General features: G+C 46.3%; 1 protein-coding gene across 1 annotated transcript in view; it reads left to right on the top strand.

The window, feature by feature from the left end:
• DENND1A (DENN domain containing 1A) overlaps positions 1-20,192 on the top strand; it is a 264,483-nt gene that overhangs the window by 181,719 nt on the left and 62,572 nt on the right. The window contains exon 14 of the mRNA XM_060270319.1: positions 17,283-17,384. Within this exon, the coding sequence (XP_060126302.1) occupies positions 17,283-17,384 (102 nt within the window). The remainder of the gene's footprint in view (positions 1-17,282; positions 17,385-20,192) is intronic.

Here is a 20,192-nt window from a genome sequence, read left to right as displayed (position 1 = left end):
TATGATTTGTCAACAGTCAAGTGAAATATATGCCTATGTTTGTGCTGTCTTTAAAAACTGCGGACACTGATATGCAGGTGAAACTCGGGAAATCAGAATATCGTCGAGAGGTGCATTGATTTCAGGAATGCAACGGATTATTTTTTATTTTCCTTTTGCAGTGGTACCTCGGTTTAAGTATGCAATTGGTTCCTGAAGTCTTTACTTAACCTGAAGCAAACTTTCCCATTGAAAGTCCAACCGCCTGCCAAGCAGGAAACACCATCAAAGCATTCCTGACATATGGCTGACAGCAACGCGTGGCCGGGTCAGCCAGTAGCATCAAAGAGTTGGAAGAGACCACAAGGGCCATCCAGTCCAACCCGCTGCCAAGCAGGAAACACCACCAAAGCATTATTGACATATGGCTGACAGCAACGCGTGGCCGGGTCAGCTAGTAGAATCATAGAATCCTAGAGTTGGAAGAGACCACAAGGGCCATCCAGTCCAACCCCCTGCCAAGCAGGAAACCCCCCAAAGCATTCCTGACAGATGGTTGTCAAACTTCCGCTTAAAGACCTCCAAAGAAGGAGACTCCACCACACTCCTTGGCAGCAAATTCCATTGCCGAACAGCTCTTATTGTCAGGAAGTTCTTCCTAATGTTCAGGTGGAATCTTCTTTCTTGTAGTTTAAATCCATTGCTCCATGTCCACTTCTCTGGAGCAGCAGGAAACAACCTTTCTCCCTCCTCTATATGGCACGTTCTTCCCTTGATGAACCTAATTCACAATTTGCTAAGGCCAAAGAGCAGGGTTGCATCCTTTATTTTTAGTCTTCCTTAAATGTTGCTTCAAGATAGCGCACAAATACTGCTTTCCAAATGCAGTGGAAATGTTGGTTGCAGTTGCTAACTGCAAGGTTGGCCGCACCGAATAGACAACAAGATGAACAATTCTGTGTGACTCCCTCTTGCTCAGCGGTCTTCAATCAGTGGGTTGGGACTCAGTAGGGGGTTGCACGCTGACCCAAGATGGGACACAACAGGAACATTGTTCTTGTTCTTTAGTCATTTAGTCGTGTTTGACTCTTCGTGACTCCATGGACCAGAGCACGCCCGGCACTTCTGTCCCATAATATTCTTGGAAAGAAGCTGGTAAAATGCGGGATAGGCAATACTCCCATTCGGTGGATTTGTAACTGGCTGGCTGACCGAACCCAAAGGGTGCTCATCAATGGCTCCTCCTCATCCTGGAGAGTAGTGACTAGTGGGGTGCCACAGGGTTCTGTCTTGGGCCCAGTCTTATTCAACATCTTGATCAATGACTTGGATGATGGGCTTGAGGGCATCCTGAGCAAGTTTGCAGATGACACCAAATTGGAAGGAGTGGCTAGTACCCCAGAGGACAGGATTACACTTCCAAATGATCTTTTTGCTTTCCTCTGGTGTGATCGGACTGTCCATGAATTCCTCTTCCTCCTCGGTTAAATTCGGGGTGGTCAGTCCTGCTAGGAATTTTCTGATTTCCCTCTCAGGTGGGTTATGGGAGGTGTATAGGTTGGAGTTGTTGTTGTTGTTTAGTCATTTAGTCATGTCCGACTCTTCATGACCCCCTGGACCAGAGCACGCCAGGCACTCCTGTCTTGCACTACATCCCGCAGTTGGTCAAACTCATGTTGGTAGCTTCGAGAACACTGTCCAACCATCTCATCCTCTGTCGTCCCCTTCTCCTTGTGCCCTCCATCTTTCCCAACATCAAAGTCTTTTCCAGGGAGTCTTCTCTTCTCATGAGGTGGCCAAAGTCTTGGAGCCTCAGCTTCAGGATCTGTCCTTCCAGTGAGCACTCAGGGCTTATTTCCTCCAGAATGGATAGGTTTGATCTTCTTGCAGTCCATGGGACTCTCAAGAGTCTCCTGCAGCACCATAATTCAAAAGCATCCATTCTTCGGCAATCAGCCTTCTTGATGGTCCAGCTCTCACTTCCATACATCACTACTGGGAAGACCATAGCTTTAACTATACGAACCTTTGTCAGCAAGGTAATGTCTCTGCTTTTTAAGATGCTGTCTAGGTTTGTCATTGCTTTCCTCTGAAGAAGCAGGGGTTTTTAAATTTTGTGACTGCTGTCGCCATCTGCAGTGATCATGGAACCAAAGAAAGTCAAATCTCTCACTGCCTCCATTCTCTCACTGCCTCGATTTGCCAGGAGGTGATGGGATAGAATCCTAGAGTTGGAAGAGACCACAAGGGCCATCCAGTCCAACCGCCTGCCAAGCAGGAAACACCTTCAAAGCATTCTTGACATATGGCTGACAGCAACGCGTGGCCGGGTCAGCTTGTAGAATCATAGAATCATAGAGTTGGAAGAGACAACAAGGGCCATCCATTCCAACCCCCTGCCAAGCAGGAAACACCATCATAGAATAATAGAATCATAGAGTTGGAAGAAACCACAATGGCCATCCAGTCCAACCCCTTGCCAAGCCGGAAACACCATCATAGAATCATAGAATCCTAGAGTTGGAAGAGACCACAAGGGCCATCCAATCCAACCCCCTGCCAAGCAGGAAACACCATCAAAGCATTCTTGACATATGGCTGTCAAGCCTCCTCTTAAAGACCTCCAAAGAAGGAGACTCCACCACACTCCTTGGTAGCAAATTCCACTGCCGAACAGCTCTAACTGTCAGGATGTTCTTCCTATTGTTGAGGTGGAATATTCTTTCTTGTCGTTTTGATCCATTGCTCCGTGTCCGCTTCTCTGGTTGGAGTAGAATTCTGCAAATTCTTAGGTTATGTCTTTGGGGGAGAATGTTGTGTTGCCATCTTTTTGGAGGATGCAGTGTATTCTTGTTTTGAGTGTTTTTTTGTCCTGCATCTCTTTGCTAATAGTCCGGAGTTTTCCCCCTCCATATTCATAGAAGCGTTGTTTAGAATATAGAACGCCGATCATTGTTTTGTTGGTTTCTGCGGAGTCAATTTCTCTTCTCTTCACGGACTGGCTGGATCACGCTCCTCAAAGGACCCGCTTGAATGTAGCAGGGGGCGGGGTATCCTAATTGAATGTGTTGCTTTCTCGTCTGCACTTTTCGTCACAAACTGACAGATTTTGTGTGTGTGTGCGCGCGCTATGACTGAAATATGCATTTTGTAAATGGCAACTTTTTCTTGCTATTTAAGTAAGCTGGTAATGTACAGCACGCGAGATTTATGCCCATAACAGCTGGAAAGCAGCTTCCTTCGAAATTCCAATGGGTGCAAAAATGTCTTTCTCAAGTCACAGGGAGTGCATTGTGAAATAGACATTTTTATGGTAATTGGAAGCTCCAGTTCTGTCTTCCCTCCATTAATACTATTTTTTTGGTGGGGGAAATACAATTAGCACATCACATGCGTGTCACTTGCCTTCTTCGTTTACCTCTGACGCCTCCTTGATGTTTCAATGTTTTTTCCTCCACTTTAAACTCCCATCTTTGGTAATCAAGACAAACAGGATTTGATTAATAAACATATTTCCAATTACAATTAATCTGCATTGTTAGGCAAAACTATATACATATTGAAGTGGGTTTAAGTCTTTTGCTGGTTTCTTCAGATGGCAAGAATGGCGAAAGGATTGTAAAGTTAATATCCAATGGAAAGCAAGTCTTGGGGGAAGCAGTTAAAGGATGATATAAAACGAAAGCTTCTATAAATGGATGACAATTCTAAAAATGCATAAATAATACAGTGGGAAGTCGGTTTAAGAACACAATTGGTTCCGGAAGTCTGTACTTAACCTGAAGCGTACTTATTATCCATATATTGTCAAATAAATTAATTTATTTTATATACACATATATTCTTCTTTAAGTCGACTTCCACTTGCCTCAGTTTAAGTACACAATTGATTCCGGAAGTCTGTTCATAAACTGAAGCGAACTTTCCCATTGAAAGTAATGGAAAGTGGATTAATCCGTTCCAGACAGGTCCGCGGAGTACTCAACTTGAAACGTACTTAACCTGAAGCGAACTTTTCCACTGAAAGTAATGGAAAGTGCATTAATCCGTTCCAGACGGGTCCGCGGATACTTAAACTAAACCATACTTAACCTGAAGCGAACTTTCCCATTGAAAGTAATGGAAAGTGGATTAATCCATTCCAGACGGTCCGCGGAGTACTCAACCTGAAGCGTACTTAACCAGAAGTATGACTGTAATTGGTTCCGGAAGTCTGTACTTAACCTGAAGCATACTTAACCTGAAGCGAACTTTCCCAAAGGGTGCTCATCAATCGCTCCTCCTCATCCTGGAGAGTAGTGACTAGTGGGGTGCCACAGGGTTCTGTCGGGCCCAGTCTTATTCAACATATTTATCAATGACTTGGATGATGGGCTTGAGGGCATCCTGAGCAAGTTTGCCGATGACACCAAATTGGGAGGGCTGGCTAATACCCCAGAAGACAGGATCACACTTCCAAATGACCTTCACAGATGAGACAACTGGGCCAAAGCAAACAAGATGAATTTTAAAGGGGGGAAATGTAAAGTACTCCACTTGGGCAAAAAAAAGTGAAAGGCACAAATACAGGATGGGAGACACCTGGCTTGAGAGCAGTACATGTGAAAAGGATCTAGGAGTCTTGGTAGACCACAAACTTGACCTGAGTCAACAGTGTGATGCAGCAGCTCAAAAAGCCAATGCAATTATGGGCTGCATCAATAGGAGTATAGCATTTAGATCAAGGGAAGTAATAGTACCACTGTATTCTGCTCTGGTCAAACCTCACCTGGAGTACTGTGTCCAGTTCTGGGCACCACAGTTCAAGAAGGATACTGACAAGCTGGAACATGTCCAGAAGAGGGCAACCAAAATGGTCAAAGGCCTGGAAACGATGCCTTATGAGGAACGGCTTAGGGAGCTGGGTATGTTTAGCCTGGAGAAGAGAAGGTTAAGGGGTGATATGATAGCCATGTTCAAATATAGAAAAGGATGTCATATAGAGGAGGGAGAAAGGTTGTTTTCTGCTGCTCCAGAGAAGCGGACACGGAGCAATGGATTCAAACTACAAGAAAGAAGATTCCACCTCAACATTAGGAAGAACTTCCTGACAGTAAGAGCTGTTCGGCAGTGGAATTTGCTGCCAAGGAGTGTGGTGGAGCCTCCTTCTTTGGAGGTCTTTAAGCAGAGGCTTGACAGGCATATGTCAAGTATGCTTTGATGGTGTTTCGTGCTTGGCAGGGGTTGGACTGGATGGCCCTCGTGGTCTCTCCCAACTCAATGAGTCTTTGATTCTACTAGCTGACCCGGCCACGCATTGCTGTCAGGCATATGTCAAGAATGCTTTATGGTGTTTCCTGCTTGGCAGGGGGTTGGACTGGATGGCCCTCTATGATTCTACACAAACCATTGGCCTGATCCAGCCGGCTTATGTTCTTATGTACTAAAAATATCTCACCCATACTTTTACATTTCAGAGAGAGCTGCTTAGCCCTCTCTCAAGTACCCAGATCTGCCTCTTGATCTCAAAATTGCAACATTTCCAGACAAAGAAGGTTATTTGCATCTTGAAGACATGGATGGTCTTGGAGTGGATGATAGCATAGCTCTTGCGCAAGAGTCTCTTGCACAAGAGTCTCAGAAACAAGGTCAACAGTAATTGTGGCAATGTATCCTGCAAAGAAAGGGGCAAAGGACTTGGAGAAATTGGAGCCCGAACACAAGGAGGCATTACGCAAGGCAACACAGGGGGCGAGGGCGATGGAAATGGACAAATGGAAGAATTAGCAGGGCAGGTAATTGGAATTTTACTGCGTCAAAAGGAAGAAAGGAGAACATGATAAAGATGTTTGTATGCGGACGACACAGTTTTAATTTCTTTTTCCTGTGTCGGTTTACGGAAACTTTTCAGATTACTTACCAACTATTGCCATCACGAACAACTAACAATGAATTATAGGAAATCCAAAGTCATGGTGTTCTCAAAAAAACCCCGAAGGAAACACGAATGGAGAATTGATAGTCAACCAATTGAACAGGTAAAGGTAAAGGTAAAGGGACCCCTGACCATTAGGTCCAGTCGTGACCGACTCTGGGGTTGCGCGGGAGCCGGCGTATAGCTTCCAGGTCATGTGGCCAGCATGACAAAGCCGCTTCTGGCAAACCAGAGCAGCACATGGAAACGCCGTTTACCTTCCCGCTGGAGCGGTTCCTATTTATCTACTTGCATTTTGACGTGCTTTCGAACTGCTAGGTTGGCAGGAGCTGGGACCAAGCAACGGGAGCTCACCCGGTCACAGGGATTCGAACCGCCAACCTTCTGATCAGCAAGCCCTAGGCTCAGTGGTTTAACCACAGCGCCACCTGAACAGGTAGCATCCTTTAAATACCTGGGAATAACTCTCCAGGAAAGGGGGTCCTGGCTCCATTAAATTAAAAATATGATTGCTAACGCAGGAATATCTACTAAAGCCTTAATATGGTTTTTTTTAATGGGAAAGGGGGCCAATACATTCCGGCAGCCTCCCAAGTATATGCTGCAAAAATACTTCCGCAACTTACATATGGATCTCAGATTTGCAGTTTTAAAAACCTTGCTCCCCTGGAGGCATTTCAAACCAAATTCTTTCGCAGTTTATTAGGGATTCCCTCTTGTGTCTCCAATATAGCAGTCCCCTTAGAAGTCAGACAAATTCCTATCAGTGCGCGGCTATGGATTCTAAAGATACACTATTGGCTAAAACTTACTTTGTTTTCCGGTGGGGCTGGTACCTTTAACCTTATTAGATACCTACCAATCAAATTGGAAAGAGACCTTGTATGAAAAGCTGAGGAGTTTGGGGCTTTCCCCACAGACCCTGATTGTGGCAGGATATGAGAAAAGCCAGAAATATAGCTCGCCAACGTATCTGGGACGTGGAGTTACAATGTCACATGAGCCTGGAGAAGAGAAGGTGAAGGGGTGATATGATAGCCATGTTCAAATATATCAAAGGATGTCATATAGAGGAGGGTGAAAGGTTGTTTTCTGCTGCTCCAGAGAAGCGTACATGAAGCAATGGATTCAAAGTACAAGAAAGAAGATTCCACCTCAACATTAGGAAGAACTTCCTGACAGTAAGAGCTGTTTGACAGTGGAATTTGCTACCAAGGAGTGTGGTGGGGTCTCCTTCTTTGGAGGTCTTTAAGCAGAGGCTTCACAGCCATATGTCAAGAATGCTTTGATGGACAAAAAAAGAAAAAGTACCACACTTGGGCAAACACAATTGGTACATTTTGACCATGAAACTATAGGTGATGAAGAATACAGTCAAAACCTTGCTTTACATCTACCTCTGTTTGCGACCGCTTGGGCGAGCGACCGCCGCGGGGCCCGGAAGTGTTCACATCCGGGTTCCGCGGCGTAGGATGCACAGATGCGATCATGCGCAGAAGCGATCTGCGCAAGTCGTGCATGTGCAGACGTGATCTGCGCAGGTTACGCATGTGCAGAAGTGCTCTATCGGCGCTTCACGCATGTGCACAAGCGTGCCTTCGGCGAGTGAACGCCTCCGTGGAACGGATTGCGTCCACACACCGAGGTCCCCCTGTATCTACAATTAGAACTCCAATTCATTTCGCCTTTTATGGAGTGCATAGATGTGGGAGAGGATCCGACGGCATGCGCAGGGCCAGCAAAACTGACCTTTCCGAAGGCTTAATTCTTTATCTGTTTCTCAAATCACCGCCACTCTCTGTAGTTCTTTTTCAAAGATTAGCTATAGAAGGAGTTTTTTCCAACAAGTATTCCAGTCTCCATGGAGCTGACGCCGTCCCTCTCTCAATCTGAATTGGATGAATACAGTAGAGCTTATATTCTTGCATTAGTGTTAATAAAGTTCAACACCCCGTAGTGCTGTCACTATTTCTGTTGCTTTGTGCAGATGTGTAGGAAGAAAAGAGGAACGCTACAGCCATCCTTGTGGTCACAAATGACTCTTTCCTTCCTGGGCTTTCGGAGCCGCAGGAGGAAGTCTTCTTCAACATCTGTATCAATGACTTGGATGATAGGCTTGAGGGCATCCTGATCAAGTTTGCAGATGACACCAAATTGGGAGGGGTGGCTAATACCCCAGAGGACAAGATCACACTTCCAAATGACCTTCACAGATTAGAGAACTGGGCCAAAGGAAACAAGGGCCAGATGAATTCTATGATTCTACTAGCTGACCCAGCCACGCGTTGCTGTCAGCCATATGTCAGGAATGCTTTGATGGTGTTTCCTGTTTGGCAGGGGGCTAAACTGGATGGCCCTTGTGGTCTCTTCCAACTCTATGATTCTATGAACTACATCCAAGAGTATTAAAAGAACTGGCAGAGGTGATTTCAGAACCACTGGCAATAATCTTTGATAATTCCTGGAGAACAGGCAAAGTCTCAGCAGACTGGAGGAGGGCAAATGTTGTTCCTATTTTCAAAAAGGAGGACAGAGAGGACCCAAACAATTACCGCCCAGTCAGCCTGACATCAATACCAGGAAAGATTGTAGAGCAGAGCATTAAGCAAACGGTCTGTGAGCACCTAGAAAGGAACGCTGTGATCACTAAAAGTCAGCATGGGTTTCTGAAAAATAAGTCATGTCAGACTAATCTGATCTCATTTTTTGACAGAATTACAAGCCTGGTAGATGAAGGGAACGCTGTGGATGTAGCCTATCTTGATTTCAGCAAGGCCTTTGACAAGGTGCCCCATGATATTCTTGTAAAGAAGCTGGTAAAATGCGGGCTAGACAATGCTCCCATTCAGTGGATTTGGAACTGGCTGGCTGACCAAACCCAAAGGGTGCTCATCACATGTCATATAGAGGAGAGAGAAAGGTTGTTTCTGTTGCTCCAGAGAAGTGGACACAAAGCAATGGATTCAAACTACAAGAAAGAAGATTCTACCTAAACCTTAGGAATAACTTCCTGACAGTAAGAGCTGTTCGGCAGTGGAATTTGCTGCCATTGAGTGTCGTGGAGTCTCCTTCTTCGGAGGTCTTTAAGCAGGGACTTGATGGCCATCTGTCAGGAATGTTTTGGTGGTGTTTCCTGCTTGGCAGGGGGTTGGACTGGATGGCCCTTGTGGTCTCTTCCGACTCTATGATTCTGTGTCAAGAATGCTTTGACGGCGTTTCCTGCTTGGCAGGGGGTTGGACTGGATGGCCCTTGTGGTCTCTTCCAACTCTATGATTCTATGATTCTACTAGCTGACCCAGCCATGCGTTGCTGTCAGCCATATGTCAAGAATGCTTTGCCAAAACCCGCTTTGCACAGATCCTTTTGCGACGGGAGTTTGCAGGGTTAAGCCTCTCCCCTGCCTCCCAGAAGACACAATGTCAGGTACTCAGGTGTTAACTCGGGAGCCTACTAGGCCAGCCAGACAGTCACGGAGGAGCCCGATCAGCTGCTGTTCTGGCCTCGAGATTACGGAGCTTAATGATGAGCTCCTCTAAGACACAGCTGATGCCAGACCCTTCCCCCTTTACACCTAATTAGCCTCATTAATGAGCTCTTCTGCTCTCGGCAAGAGAGGGCGTCCTCCTGGAATTGCAGGCAAAAATACGTCTCCCAGGTAGATGTTCCGAAACCCTTAATTACGCTCTGCGTCTGACTCTTGACGAGGAGATGGGTGGATGAGAGGGTCCTTTAACCGGAATTGTGCTTGTTTACCATGTCCGTTACGCAAGACTGTTAACTCTTTCCATTCCTCAGGTTGCTTTTCAATCAATTGTAAAAGCGGCAAAACAGTCACAGGAATAAACGATACGCAAATAATACGATGAAACCACCGCGGCAACTCCCTGAAATGAGATGTAGTGTGAAGACAACTTAAAATGAATGACTATTCAAAAATATATACAGTGGTACCTCTACTTACTAATTTAATGCGTTCCGAACGCACATTCGTAAGTCGAAAAAAATGTAAGTCGAATCCCATAGGAATGCATTGGGAGAAAAAAATTGTAAGTCAAAGCAACCCTATCTAAAAATTCGCAAGTAGAAAAAATCCTATCTAAACCGCATCCAAGATGGCGGATGGAGCTCCGTTCGCAAGTAGAAACATTCGTAAGTAGAGTTATTCGTAAGTAGAGGTACCACTGTATAAGTCTCCCAAACTTTTTAGTTTGGTTTTTTAAATATCTTAATGTTTAAACTACCGTGTTTCCCCGAAAATAAGCCATACCCCAAAAATAAGCCATAGTGATAGAATAAGAATAAGAATAAAAAGAATAAGACATCCCCTGGAAATGAGCCACCATGTTGTTGTTTTTTAGGAAAAATAAATATAAGACGGTGTATTATTTTTGGAGAAACACGGTAACAAAGACTAGAGTAATGAACGCTACAAAAACTCAACAAAAGGTTGGATAAAACAGAGCAGTCAGGGAATTTTCCCAAAGAAAGCTGAACTTGTTTTAACCAAACTAAAAAGCTTTTTCCTTCTGAGGAAGATATTTCCAGTGAAACGAGGGTATATAGCCGGCATCTCGTCAGGTGAATTGATTTATAGGTCACTTAGAAAAAGTTTGATTTATTTTTTATTTACTTAACTTTGGGAGATTTCTATATATTTTTGAATAGTCATTAGTTTTAAGTTGTCTTCACACTACCTATCTCATTTTAAAGAAATTGTGGCATTAACTCACAAAACAAAGGAAGACCCTCCGAGATTATGCTCCTTAAAAAAAAAAAAAGTGGATGGGAAAGGAGGGAGGATTTCTGACCTACTTCCCGGTAAAAGTGAAGTGTGTGCAAATATTTATTTATTTTTTAAAGCACTTAATTGAGTTCTTGACGCCATGCTGTACAGTCATACCTCGGTTTAAGTACGCTTCGGTTTGAGGACTTTCCGTTTAAGCACTCCACGGACCCCACTGGAACGGATTAATCCACTTTCCATTACTTTCTTTTTTTTCTTCCCAATAATATTTTTCAAAATGTTAAAACATAAACAATAACAAAAGAGGAAAATTAAAATGTAATCAAAAAAGAAAAAAGAAAATGAAAAGAAAAACATATCAATCCATTACATTAACAATAACATTGTGAACTTCCTCGATTCCCCCCACACTGGGTCCATTTATTAAATCTAAATTAAGCAGATTTCTTTTATCATCTTAAAATATTCTGGCACAATTTTTCCATTATTTCCCAACCAATTCTAATCTACAGTGGTTCCTCGGTTTACAAACGCAATTGGTTCCGGAAGTCTGTACTTAACCTGGAGCGTACTTAACCTGAAGCGAACTTCCCCATTGAAAGTAATGGAAAGTGGATTAATCCGTTCCAGATGGGTCCATGGAGTACTTAAACGGAAAAAACTCAAAATGAAGCTAGCTCCCTTATCTCCCTCCCCTCCCCAATCTCTTGCAATCAGCTGCTGAGCGGGTTCCTTCCATAGAATCATTGAGTTGGGAGAGACCACAAGGGTCATCCAGTCCAACCCCCTGCCAAGCAGGAAACACCATCAAAGCATTCCTGACAGATGGCCGTCAAGCCTCCGCTTAAAGATCTCCAAAGAAGGAGACTCCACCACACTCCTTGGCAGCAAATTCCACTGCCGAACAGCTCTTACTGTCAGGAAGTTCTTCCTAATGTTTAGGTGGAATCTTCTTTCTTGTAGCTTGAATCCATTGCTCAGTGTCCGCTTCTCTGGAGCAGCAGAAAACAACCTTTCTCCATCCTCTATATGGCATCCTGTAATATATTTTACAGATTCTTTTAGGAAGGACACTGGGCTTTTGGCACACCACCAGGAAACGGGAATTCCATTGCCGTGGGCTATTGAAGAGGCAGCTGGGGGTGTGTGTGTGTTTGTTCTACCAATTTGGCAAGCACTAGCAGCAAAAGATACACAAACCAGCCAGGCTAGCAGGTGCTGGAGGAACGCAAGAGAGGAGCTGCGCTTGGTGTTTTCCGCTCTGGGAATCCCACCCGTTCTGCAGCTCTTTTGCAACAGCCGCTTTGACACAGGCACCAGCGTTGAAGCTGTGTGCAATTCCCGGGCAGCTGGATTTGACAGGATGGAAATGATCATGGTGCAGATCCAGGCTTGGAGGAGGCTGCCTCCATGCCTTTTGGCCACCTGACTCGCTGCCCAGCTGCTCTCCGTCAGGACACGTTAGGAGTGCGCTTGCCAGAGTTTCCGCGCGGGGTTGGTCATGTGCTTGTCTCCACGACAACTCGAGGAGATCTGTAAAGTGCCATGCTCGGAGCCAGATGCTTCTCTGTCCATGTGATCTAATTAAATAGTAGCTTTGTCCCTCCCTCCCTCCCCCCTCCCCTGTCTTAATGAAACTCATTGAAGATTCCTAGCTTCCCTGGCTGAGGTGTGAAAGGAAGCTGTAACAGGGATGGAAGGGATCTATGGGGCTGGCAAGGCTCTTTTTTACACCCTCCTTTCACTGCATCATAATTTGATGAGGTTTCATAGAATCCTAGAGTTGGAAAAGACCACAAGGGCCGTCCAGTCCAACCCCCTGCCAAGCAGGAAACACCATCATAGAATCATAGAGTTGGAAAAGACCACAAGGGCCATCCAGTCGAACCCACCACCAAGCAGGAAACACCATCAAAGCATTCTTGGCATATGCCTGACAGCAACGCGTGGCCGGGTCAGCTAGTAGAATCATAGAATCATGGAGTTGGAAGAGACCACAAGGGCCATCCAGTCCAACCCCCTGCCAAGCAGGAAACACCATCAAAGGTTTCTTGACATATGCCTGTCAAGTCTCCGCTTGAAGACCTCCAAAGAAGAAGACTCCACCACACTCCTTGGTAGCATATTCCACTGTCAAACAGCTCTTACTGTCAGGAAGTTCTTCTAATGTTTAAGGAATCTTCTTTCTTGTAGCTTGAATCCATTGCTTTGTGTCCACTTCTCTGGAGCAGCATAAAACAACCTTTCTCCATCCTCTATATGACATCCTTTTATATATTTGAACATGGCTATCATATCACCCCTTCACCTTCTCTTCTCCAGGCTAAACATACCCAGCTCCCTAAGCCGTTCCTCATAAGGCATTTTTTCCAGGCCTTTGACCATTTTGGTTGCCCTCCTCTGGACACATTCCAGCTTGTCAGTAACCTTCTTGAACTGTGGTGCCCAGAACTGAACACAGTACTCTAGGTGAGGTCTGACCAGAGCAGAATACAGTGGTACTATTACTTCCCTTGATCTAGATGCTATGCTCCTCTTGATGCAGCCCAGAATTACATTGGCTTTTTGAGTGGCTGCATCACACTGTTGACTCATGTCAAGTTGGTGGTCTAACACAAACTTTCTTTCATTAAAGATTAGATAAAATCTTACTTTCAAAGAGATTTGATAAAAAAAAACCTTACGCACAAAATGATGTTAAAAAATTTATTTATCAGTTTTTTGACCATTTTTGAAGTCACTGTAAGCAGATATCAAATTGAACCCAAGCTTGAGAATCACATATATACAACATTATATAGGGTAATCAAACACACAAGGAAGCTTTTTTTAGCTGCAGTAACAGTATAGATGCTGCTAGAGGGCGATGTTTTGCTACCTCTCCTGTAGGTTCTTTTCCCAGCATGCCCGGCAGGGTCTGCTGGCTGAGTTTTGAGGTCCCCAAAAGGGGCTTCTACCTTGCGCAGGTGTGACATTTGTATAGCCTATGTTGCTAAGAACACTTCCCATTGTGGAATGTGGCCTTGTGTCCACATTTGATACGAAATATATATAGAATTGTGATACAATTTAATGAAATGGTAAAACGGCTACCAAAAAATTAAAAATGTTTTGTGCGTGACCTTTTTAAATATTTCAATGGAATATACCTCATTTTCATCATCAACATTAGGAAGAACTTCCTGACAGTAAGAGCTTTTCGGCAGTAGAATTTGCTGCCAAGGAGTGTGGTGGAGTCTCCTTCTTTGGAGGTCTTTAAGCAGAGGCTTGACAGGCATATCTCAAGAATGCTTTGATGGTGTTTCCTGCTTGGCAGGGGGTTGGACTGGATGGCCCTTGTGGTCTCTTCCAACTCTAGGATTCTAGGATTGTCATTTTGTTCCAGTTGTTATGGTTTCCGTTGCTCGGCCATTTCTTCCCTCTGTAGGGGGAACCCAAACTTCATCCGAGCCGCAATATAAAACTCCCAGAAGCCTTTGCGGAAAAGCCATTTCCCCTTTATCCCAACTCCCTTTTTTGATTACAGTCAGGAAGGCTCCAGCATGCATGAATGAGTCTCCTCCAGTTCTTCTTAAATTTATACAACATCTCCCACCCTCCCCCACCCTTGCCGCAACTGAGTGAGAATCCTTGCAATGCAAGGGACGCTGTACTTTTGACACTAGTCCATGACCTGAGCTGATCGTGTGTGGGAAAGATACCCGACGTAAATATGTTGCATTTCATTGGATAATTAGGTTTCCTTGGAGACCATCGCGCCGCGAGAGCTGAGAAATGTGACCTTTTCACGACTGCCTTCCATCACCGCCTTTGATTAACCTTCCTGGAGCTCCCGTCTCTAAACCCTCCCTCTTCCCCAAGCCACCTTCCCCCGACATGGCTGCAAATCGTGTTGTATAGTCAATTAGCAGGTGGAATTTCCGTGTCTGAGCGTGGTTGCTGCATCCAAATACCAGGGCTAAGGGACAGCTGAAGATCGGCTAGCATCCATTGTGTTTCCCATGTAGGGAAGGAGCCTCAGTGCTCTCAGGGGAGGAATCATAGAATCATAGAGTTGGAATAGACCACAAGGGCCATCCAGTCCAACCCCCTGCCAAGCAGGAAATACCATCAAAGCATTATTGACATATGCCCGTCAAGTCTCTGCTTAAAGACCTCCAAAGAGGGAGACTCCACCACACTTCTTGGCAGCAAATTCCACTGTCGAACAGCTCTTACTGTCAGGAAGTTCTTCCTAATGTTGAGGTGGAATCTTCTTTCTTTTAGTGTGAAACCATTGCTCCGTGTCCACTTCTCTGGAGCAGCAGAAAACAATCTTTCTCCCTCCTCTATATGACATCCTTTCATATATTTGAACATGGCTATCATATCACCCCTTAACCTTCTCTTCTCCAGGCTAAACATACCCAGCTTCCTAAGCCGTTCCTCATAAGGCATCGTTTCCAGGCCTTTGACCATTTTAGTTGCCCTCCTCTGGACACGTTCCAGCTTGTCAGTATCCTTCTTGAATTGTGGTGCCCAGAACTGGACACAGGATTCCAGGTGAGGTCTGACCAAAGCAGAATACAGTGGTACTATTACTTCCCTTGATCTAAATGCTATACTCCTATTGACCCAGCCCAGATTTGCATTGGCTTTTTGAGCTGCTGCATCACACTGTTGACTCATTTCAAGTTGGTGGTCTCCCAAGACCCCTGGATCCTTTTCACATGCAGTGCTCTCAAGCCAGGTGTCCCCCATCCTGTATTTGTGCCTTTCATTTTTTTTGCCCAAGTACTTTACACTTCTCCTTGTTAAAATTCATCTTGTTTGTTTTGGCCCAGTTGTCTAATCTGTTAGGGTCATTTTGAAGTGTGATCCTGTCCTCTGGGGTATTATCCACCCCACTCCTTGGTAGCAAATTCCACTGACGAACAGCTCTTACTGTCCTGAAGTTCTTCCTAATGTTGAGGTGGAATCTTCTTTCTTGTCGTATGAATCCATTGCTCTGTGTCCGCTTCTCTGGAGCAGCAGAAAACAACCTTTCACCCTCCTCGATATGACATCCTTTGATATATTTGAACATGACTATCATATCATCCCTTAACCTTCTCTGGAATTTGCTGCCAAGGAGTGTGGTGGAGTCTCCTTCTTTGGAGGTGTTTAAGCAGAGGCTTGACAGACATATGTCAGGAATGCTTTGATGGTGTGTCTTGCTTGGCAGGGGGTTGGACTGGATGGCCCTTGTGGTCTCTTTCAACTCTATGATTTTATGATTCTTCTCCAGGCCAAACACCAAATTTGGAGGAGTGGCTAATACCCCAGAGGACAGGATCACACTTCAAAATGACCTTAACAGATTAGACAACTGGGGCAAAGCAAACAAGATGGATTTTAACAGGGAGAAATGTAAAGTACTACACTTGGGCACAAAAAAAAAATGAAAGGCACAAATACAGGATGGGAGACACTTGGCTTGAGAGCAGTACATGTGAAAAGGATCTAGGAGTCTTGGTAGACCACCAACTTGACATGAGTCAACAGTGTGATGCAGCAGTTCAAAAAGCCAATGCAATTCTGGGATGCATCAATAGGAGTATAGCATCTAGATCAAGGGAAGTAATAGTACCACTGTATTCTGCTCTGGTCAGACCTCACCTGGAGTATTGTGTCCAGTTCTGGGCACCACAGTTCAAGGATACTGACAAGATGGAACGTGTCCAGAGGAGGGCAACCAAAATGGTCAAAGGCCTGGAAACGATACCTTATGAGAAACGGCTTAGGGAGCTGGGTATGTTTAGCCTGGAGAAGAGAAGGTGAAGGGGTGATATGATAGCCATGCTCAAATATATAAAAGGATGTCATACAGAGGAGGGAGAAAGGGAGAAAGGTTATTTTCTGCTGCTCCAGAGAAGCACACACGGAGCAATGGATTCAAGCTACAAGAAAGAAGATTCCACCTCAACATTAGGAAGAACTTCCTGACAGTAAGAGCTGTTCAGCAGTGGAATTTGCTGCCAAGGAGTGTGGTGGAGTATCCTTCTTTGGAGGTCTTTAAGCAGAGGCTTGACAGCCATATATCAAGAATGCTTTGATAGTGTTTCCTGCTTGGCAGGGGGTTGGACTGGATGGCCCTTGTGGTCTCTTCCAACTCTATGATCCTCTGAGATGGAAATCAGAAAATTCCTAGCAGGACTGACCACCTCCACTTTAACTGAGGAGGAACAGGAATTCATGGACAGTTCTATCAGTCCTATGTCAAGAATGCTTTGATGGTGTTTTCTCCTTGCAGTGGGTTGGACTGGATGGCCCTTGTGGTCTCTTCCAACTCTATGATTCTACTAGCTGACCCGGCCACGCATTGCTGTCAGCCATATGTCAATAATGATTTGAAGGTGTTTTGTGCTTGGCAGGGGGTTTGACTGGATGGCCCTTGTGGTCTCTTCCAACTCTAGGATTCTATGATTCCATTTGCCTGGAGGAAGTTGATGACCTTTTGGCCTGATTAAGGGCCTGCTGTTGACTGGGGAGGCCTCCTTGGTCCTGAATGTATTTGGCATGGTGCTCAGTGCAGCCCACGGCAACTCATTGATTGGGGTTGTACTCTTCTGGACCCATTGGGCCAATTGTAAGTTCACCCCTTCCTCTGAACTCCATCTTTCCAGGGGGAGCCGATCACGTTCTGCGAAGAAACATTTGTCTCCCACCGGTCTGCCACCATGCGACAGTTCCTACAGAGCGCAACACAGCTGCAACTTTTCAAGCAGGTATTGCAAGTTGTTAATCCAAATAACGACCCCCATCCATTGCCTTGCCTTTGTGCACTGGGATCTATACTGGGCTATGTGCCGAGAAATACAGCTGCCCGCTTTGTTTCATAATTAGCTTCCTGTATATTTCGGACCATAACACACACTTTCCTCCTCCTAAAACGGAAGGGGGAAAGTCGCCATGTGTTATGGAGCGAACGCCGGAGCCCGTGCAAAAGTCAGAGCCCGTGCGACGAGCTAGAACTAGAGCCCCGCAAGCGCCAGAGCCACACACGGCGGGAAACCGGCTCTCGGGCTGCTTCCGTGACAGCTAGCCCCTTCCGTCCCCCTTGCCAGCTTCCGTCCTTCCTCCCCCCCCTCTTTCTTTCTCTCTCTCTCACCCCTTCCATCCGCCCTTCCTTCCTTCTCCGTCTTTCTTTCACTCTCTCTCACCCCTTATTTCCTTCCTTATTTCCTTCCTTCCTTCCTTCTCTCTCTTCTCTTTCTCCCCCTCTTTTTCACCCTCCCTCCCTCCCTCTCTTCCTCTCTCACCCCTTCCTTCCCTCATTCCTTCCCTTTCTCTTCCTCTCTCTCACCCCTCCCTCCCTCTCTTCCTCTCTCTCTCACCCCTTCCTTCCGTCCTTCCTTCCTTCTCCGTCTTTCTTTCACTCTCTCTCACCCCTTCCTTCCTTCCTTCCTTCCCTTTTTCCTTCCTTCCTTCCTATCTCTCTCTCTCTCTTTTCACCCCTTCCTTCCTTGTCTCTCTTTCTCTCACTCACCCATTCCTTCCCTCCCTCCTTCTTCCAATTTGAATAAAATATTGGGGGGGGTAGGTAAGCACCACTTCACATACTGTATCAGACTCTGCCACCTTCAGTGAGAAGCGGGGGGTAGTGGAGGGGTGCTGCTCGTTCTTCCCCGCCAACCCCCTCTGCCTCCTTCGCTCCCCCTCCATCGCCCCCTCCCAGCCTTTTAGATGAGGAAAACTAAGAGAACCCCCCCCTTGTTTTCCTCTTCAAAAAACTAGGTGCATGTTATGGTCTGAAAAATACAGCAATTTATGGGTCAAAATGGGATGTGCTTTACATTAATATATTTTTCAAGCCTAGCTGACAATCCGTTTACAGGAGCACTGTTTGTTTGTTTACTTGTTTGTTTGTGTGTTTTCCTCTTTTCTGTTTTATACAGTGGTACCTCGCAAGACGAAATTAATTCGTTCCACGAGTCGTTTCGTGTTGCGATCATTTCGTCTTGCAAAGCGCGGTTTCCCATAGGAATGCATTGAAATTTAATTCATGCATTCCTATGGGGAAAAAAGAAGCGCAAAAAAAGAGGGACCGACTCACCCGCCACGGCCGGAAGTCTTCAAGGCTCTGGGGAGGGGGAAGCAGGACAAGGGCCAGGGGTCTCCTCCCACCGCAGCCTCCGCTCCTTCAGGTGCTGCCACTGTTCCCGCCAAGGGCCGCCTGGCGAGCCCCGCTGCTGCTCCTGGCGGATCCTGCCAGCTCGCTGGGGAGGAGCCGCGGAGGCCACCATGGCCGCCGAGGAGGGCAAGGCCAGAGCCGCAGAGGCCGCCATGAGTGCCGCACCGCCGCAGGAGGCAGAAAACGGTGGCCGTGGATGTCACCGGCGGAGTCCTAAAGGTAAGCGGCGGCTTCCCCTCCCGTCATGAGACTGCTTCATCTTACAAAGCACGGCCATAGACGGCTTCGTTTTGCAAGTCTTCAAAAAAATCACAAACGCTTTCGTTTTGCGATTTTTTTGTTGCGTGAGGCGTTCTTCTTGCGGGGTACCACTGTAATCGTAAAACCCGACATACCGTATTTTTTGGACCATAACATGCACCTACTTTTTTTAGGAGGAAAACGAGAAAAAAATTCCCCCCTAGTTTTCCTACTCTAAAAGGCTGGGATGGGGGGGCGCTGGAGGGGGGGAGCGAAGGAAGCAGTGGGGGTTGGCGGGGAAGAACGTGCAGCATCCCTCCGCTGCTCTCCCCGCTTCTCGCTGAACACGGCGGAGGCTGATACGGTATGTGAGGTGGGGCTTACCTACCCGCCCCCCAATATTTTATTCAAGTTGGAAAAGGGAGGGAGGGGAAGGAAGGGGGGAGAGGGGGAAGAGGGAGGGAAGGAAGGAGGGAGGGAGGGAAGGAAGGAAGGAAAGGGTGAGAGAGAGAGAAAGGGAGGGTGGGGTGGGAGAGACATAGCTGCCAAGTACCCTGTTTTCCCCCGGAAACCCCTGTTTTTTATACCGTTTCCCAACGGTCCCCCGTATCTCTTCATCTCCCGTTTTTCTCCCTTATATTCTCCTGCCGGCGGCCTTTCCCCCCCCCCTCTGCTTTGCCCATCTATGGGCACCAAAAATGTCCGGCGTCGAAAGTCGCGTCTACGCATGTCTGGAAGTGCGTAGGCGCGACTTCCGGTGTCGGTGGCGGCCATTTTTGGTGCCCATAGATGGGCAAAGCGATGCCGGAAGTTACGTCTATGCAACTTCCGGTATTGCACGGCTGCCGGTCCCGGATTCTGTGGTCCGGGAATTGGCAGGTATGAGAGAGAGAGAGAGAGAGAGAGAGAGAGAGAGAGAGAGAGAGAGAGAGAGAGAGAGAGAGAGAGAAGGAAGGAGTGATAGAGAGAGGACGAGGAAGGGAAGAAAGGAGGGAAGAAAGGAAGGAGGGAAGCTAGGAGGAGGGGCGGAAGGGGCTCCCTTCCGTCTCTCCTTTCACCTCGCTCGCTGTCCTGGAAGCAGCCTGAGAGCCGGTTTCCCGCTGCACGCGGCTCGGGCTCTTTGCATGGGCTCTGGCTCTGGCACGGACTCGGGCTCTAGCAT

The sequence above is a fragment of the Zootoca vivipara genome, chromosome Z (assembly GCF_963506605.1).
Source record: "Zootoca vivipara chromosome Z, rZooViv1.1, whole genome shotgun sequence".
Lineage (NCBI taxonomy): Eukaryota > Metazoa > Chordata > Lepidosauria > Squamata > Lacertidae > Zootoca > Zootoca vivipara.
The sequence above is the reverse complement of the archived record's forward strand: the minus strand, read 5'-3'. Positions and strand labels throughout refer to the sequence as shown.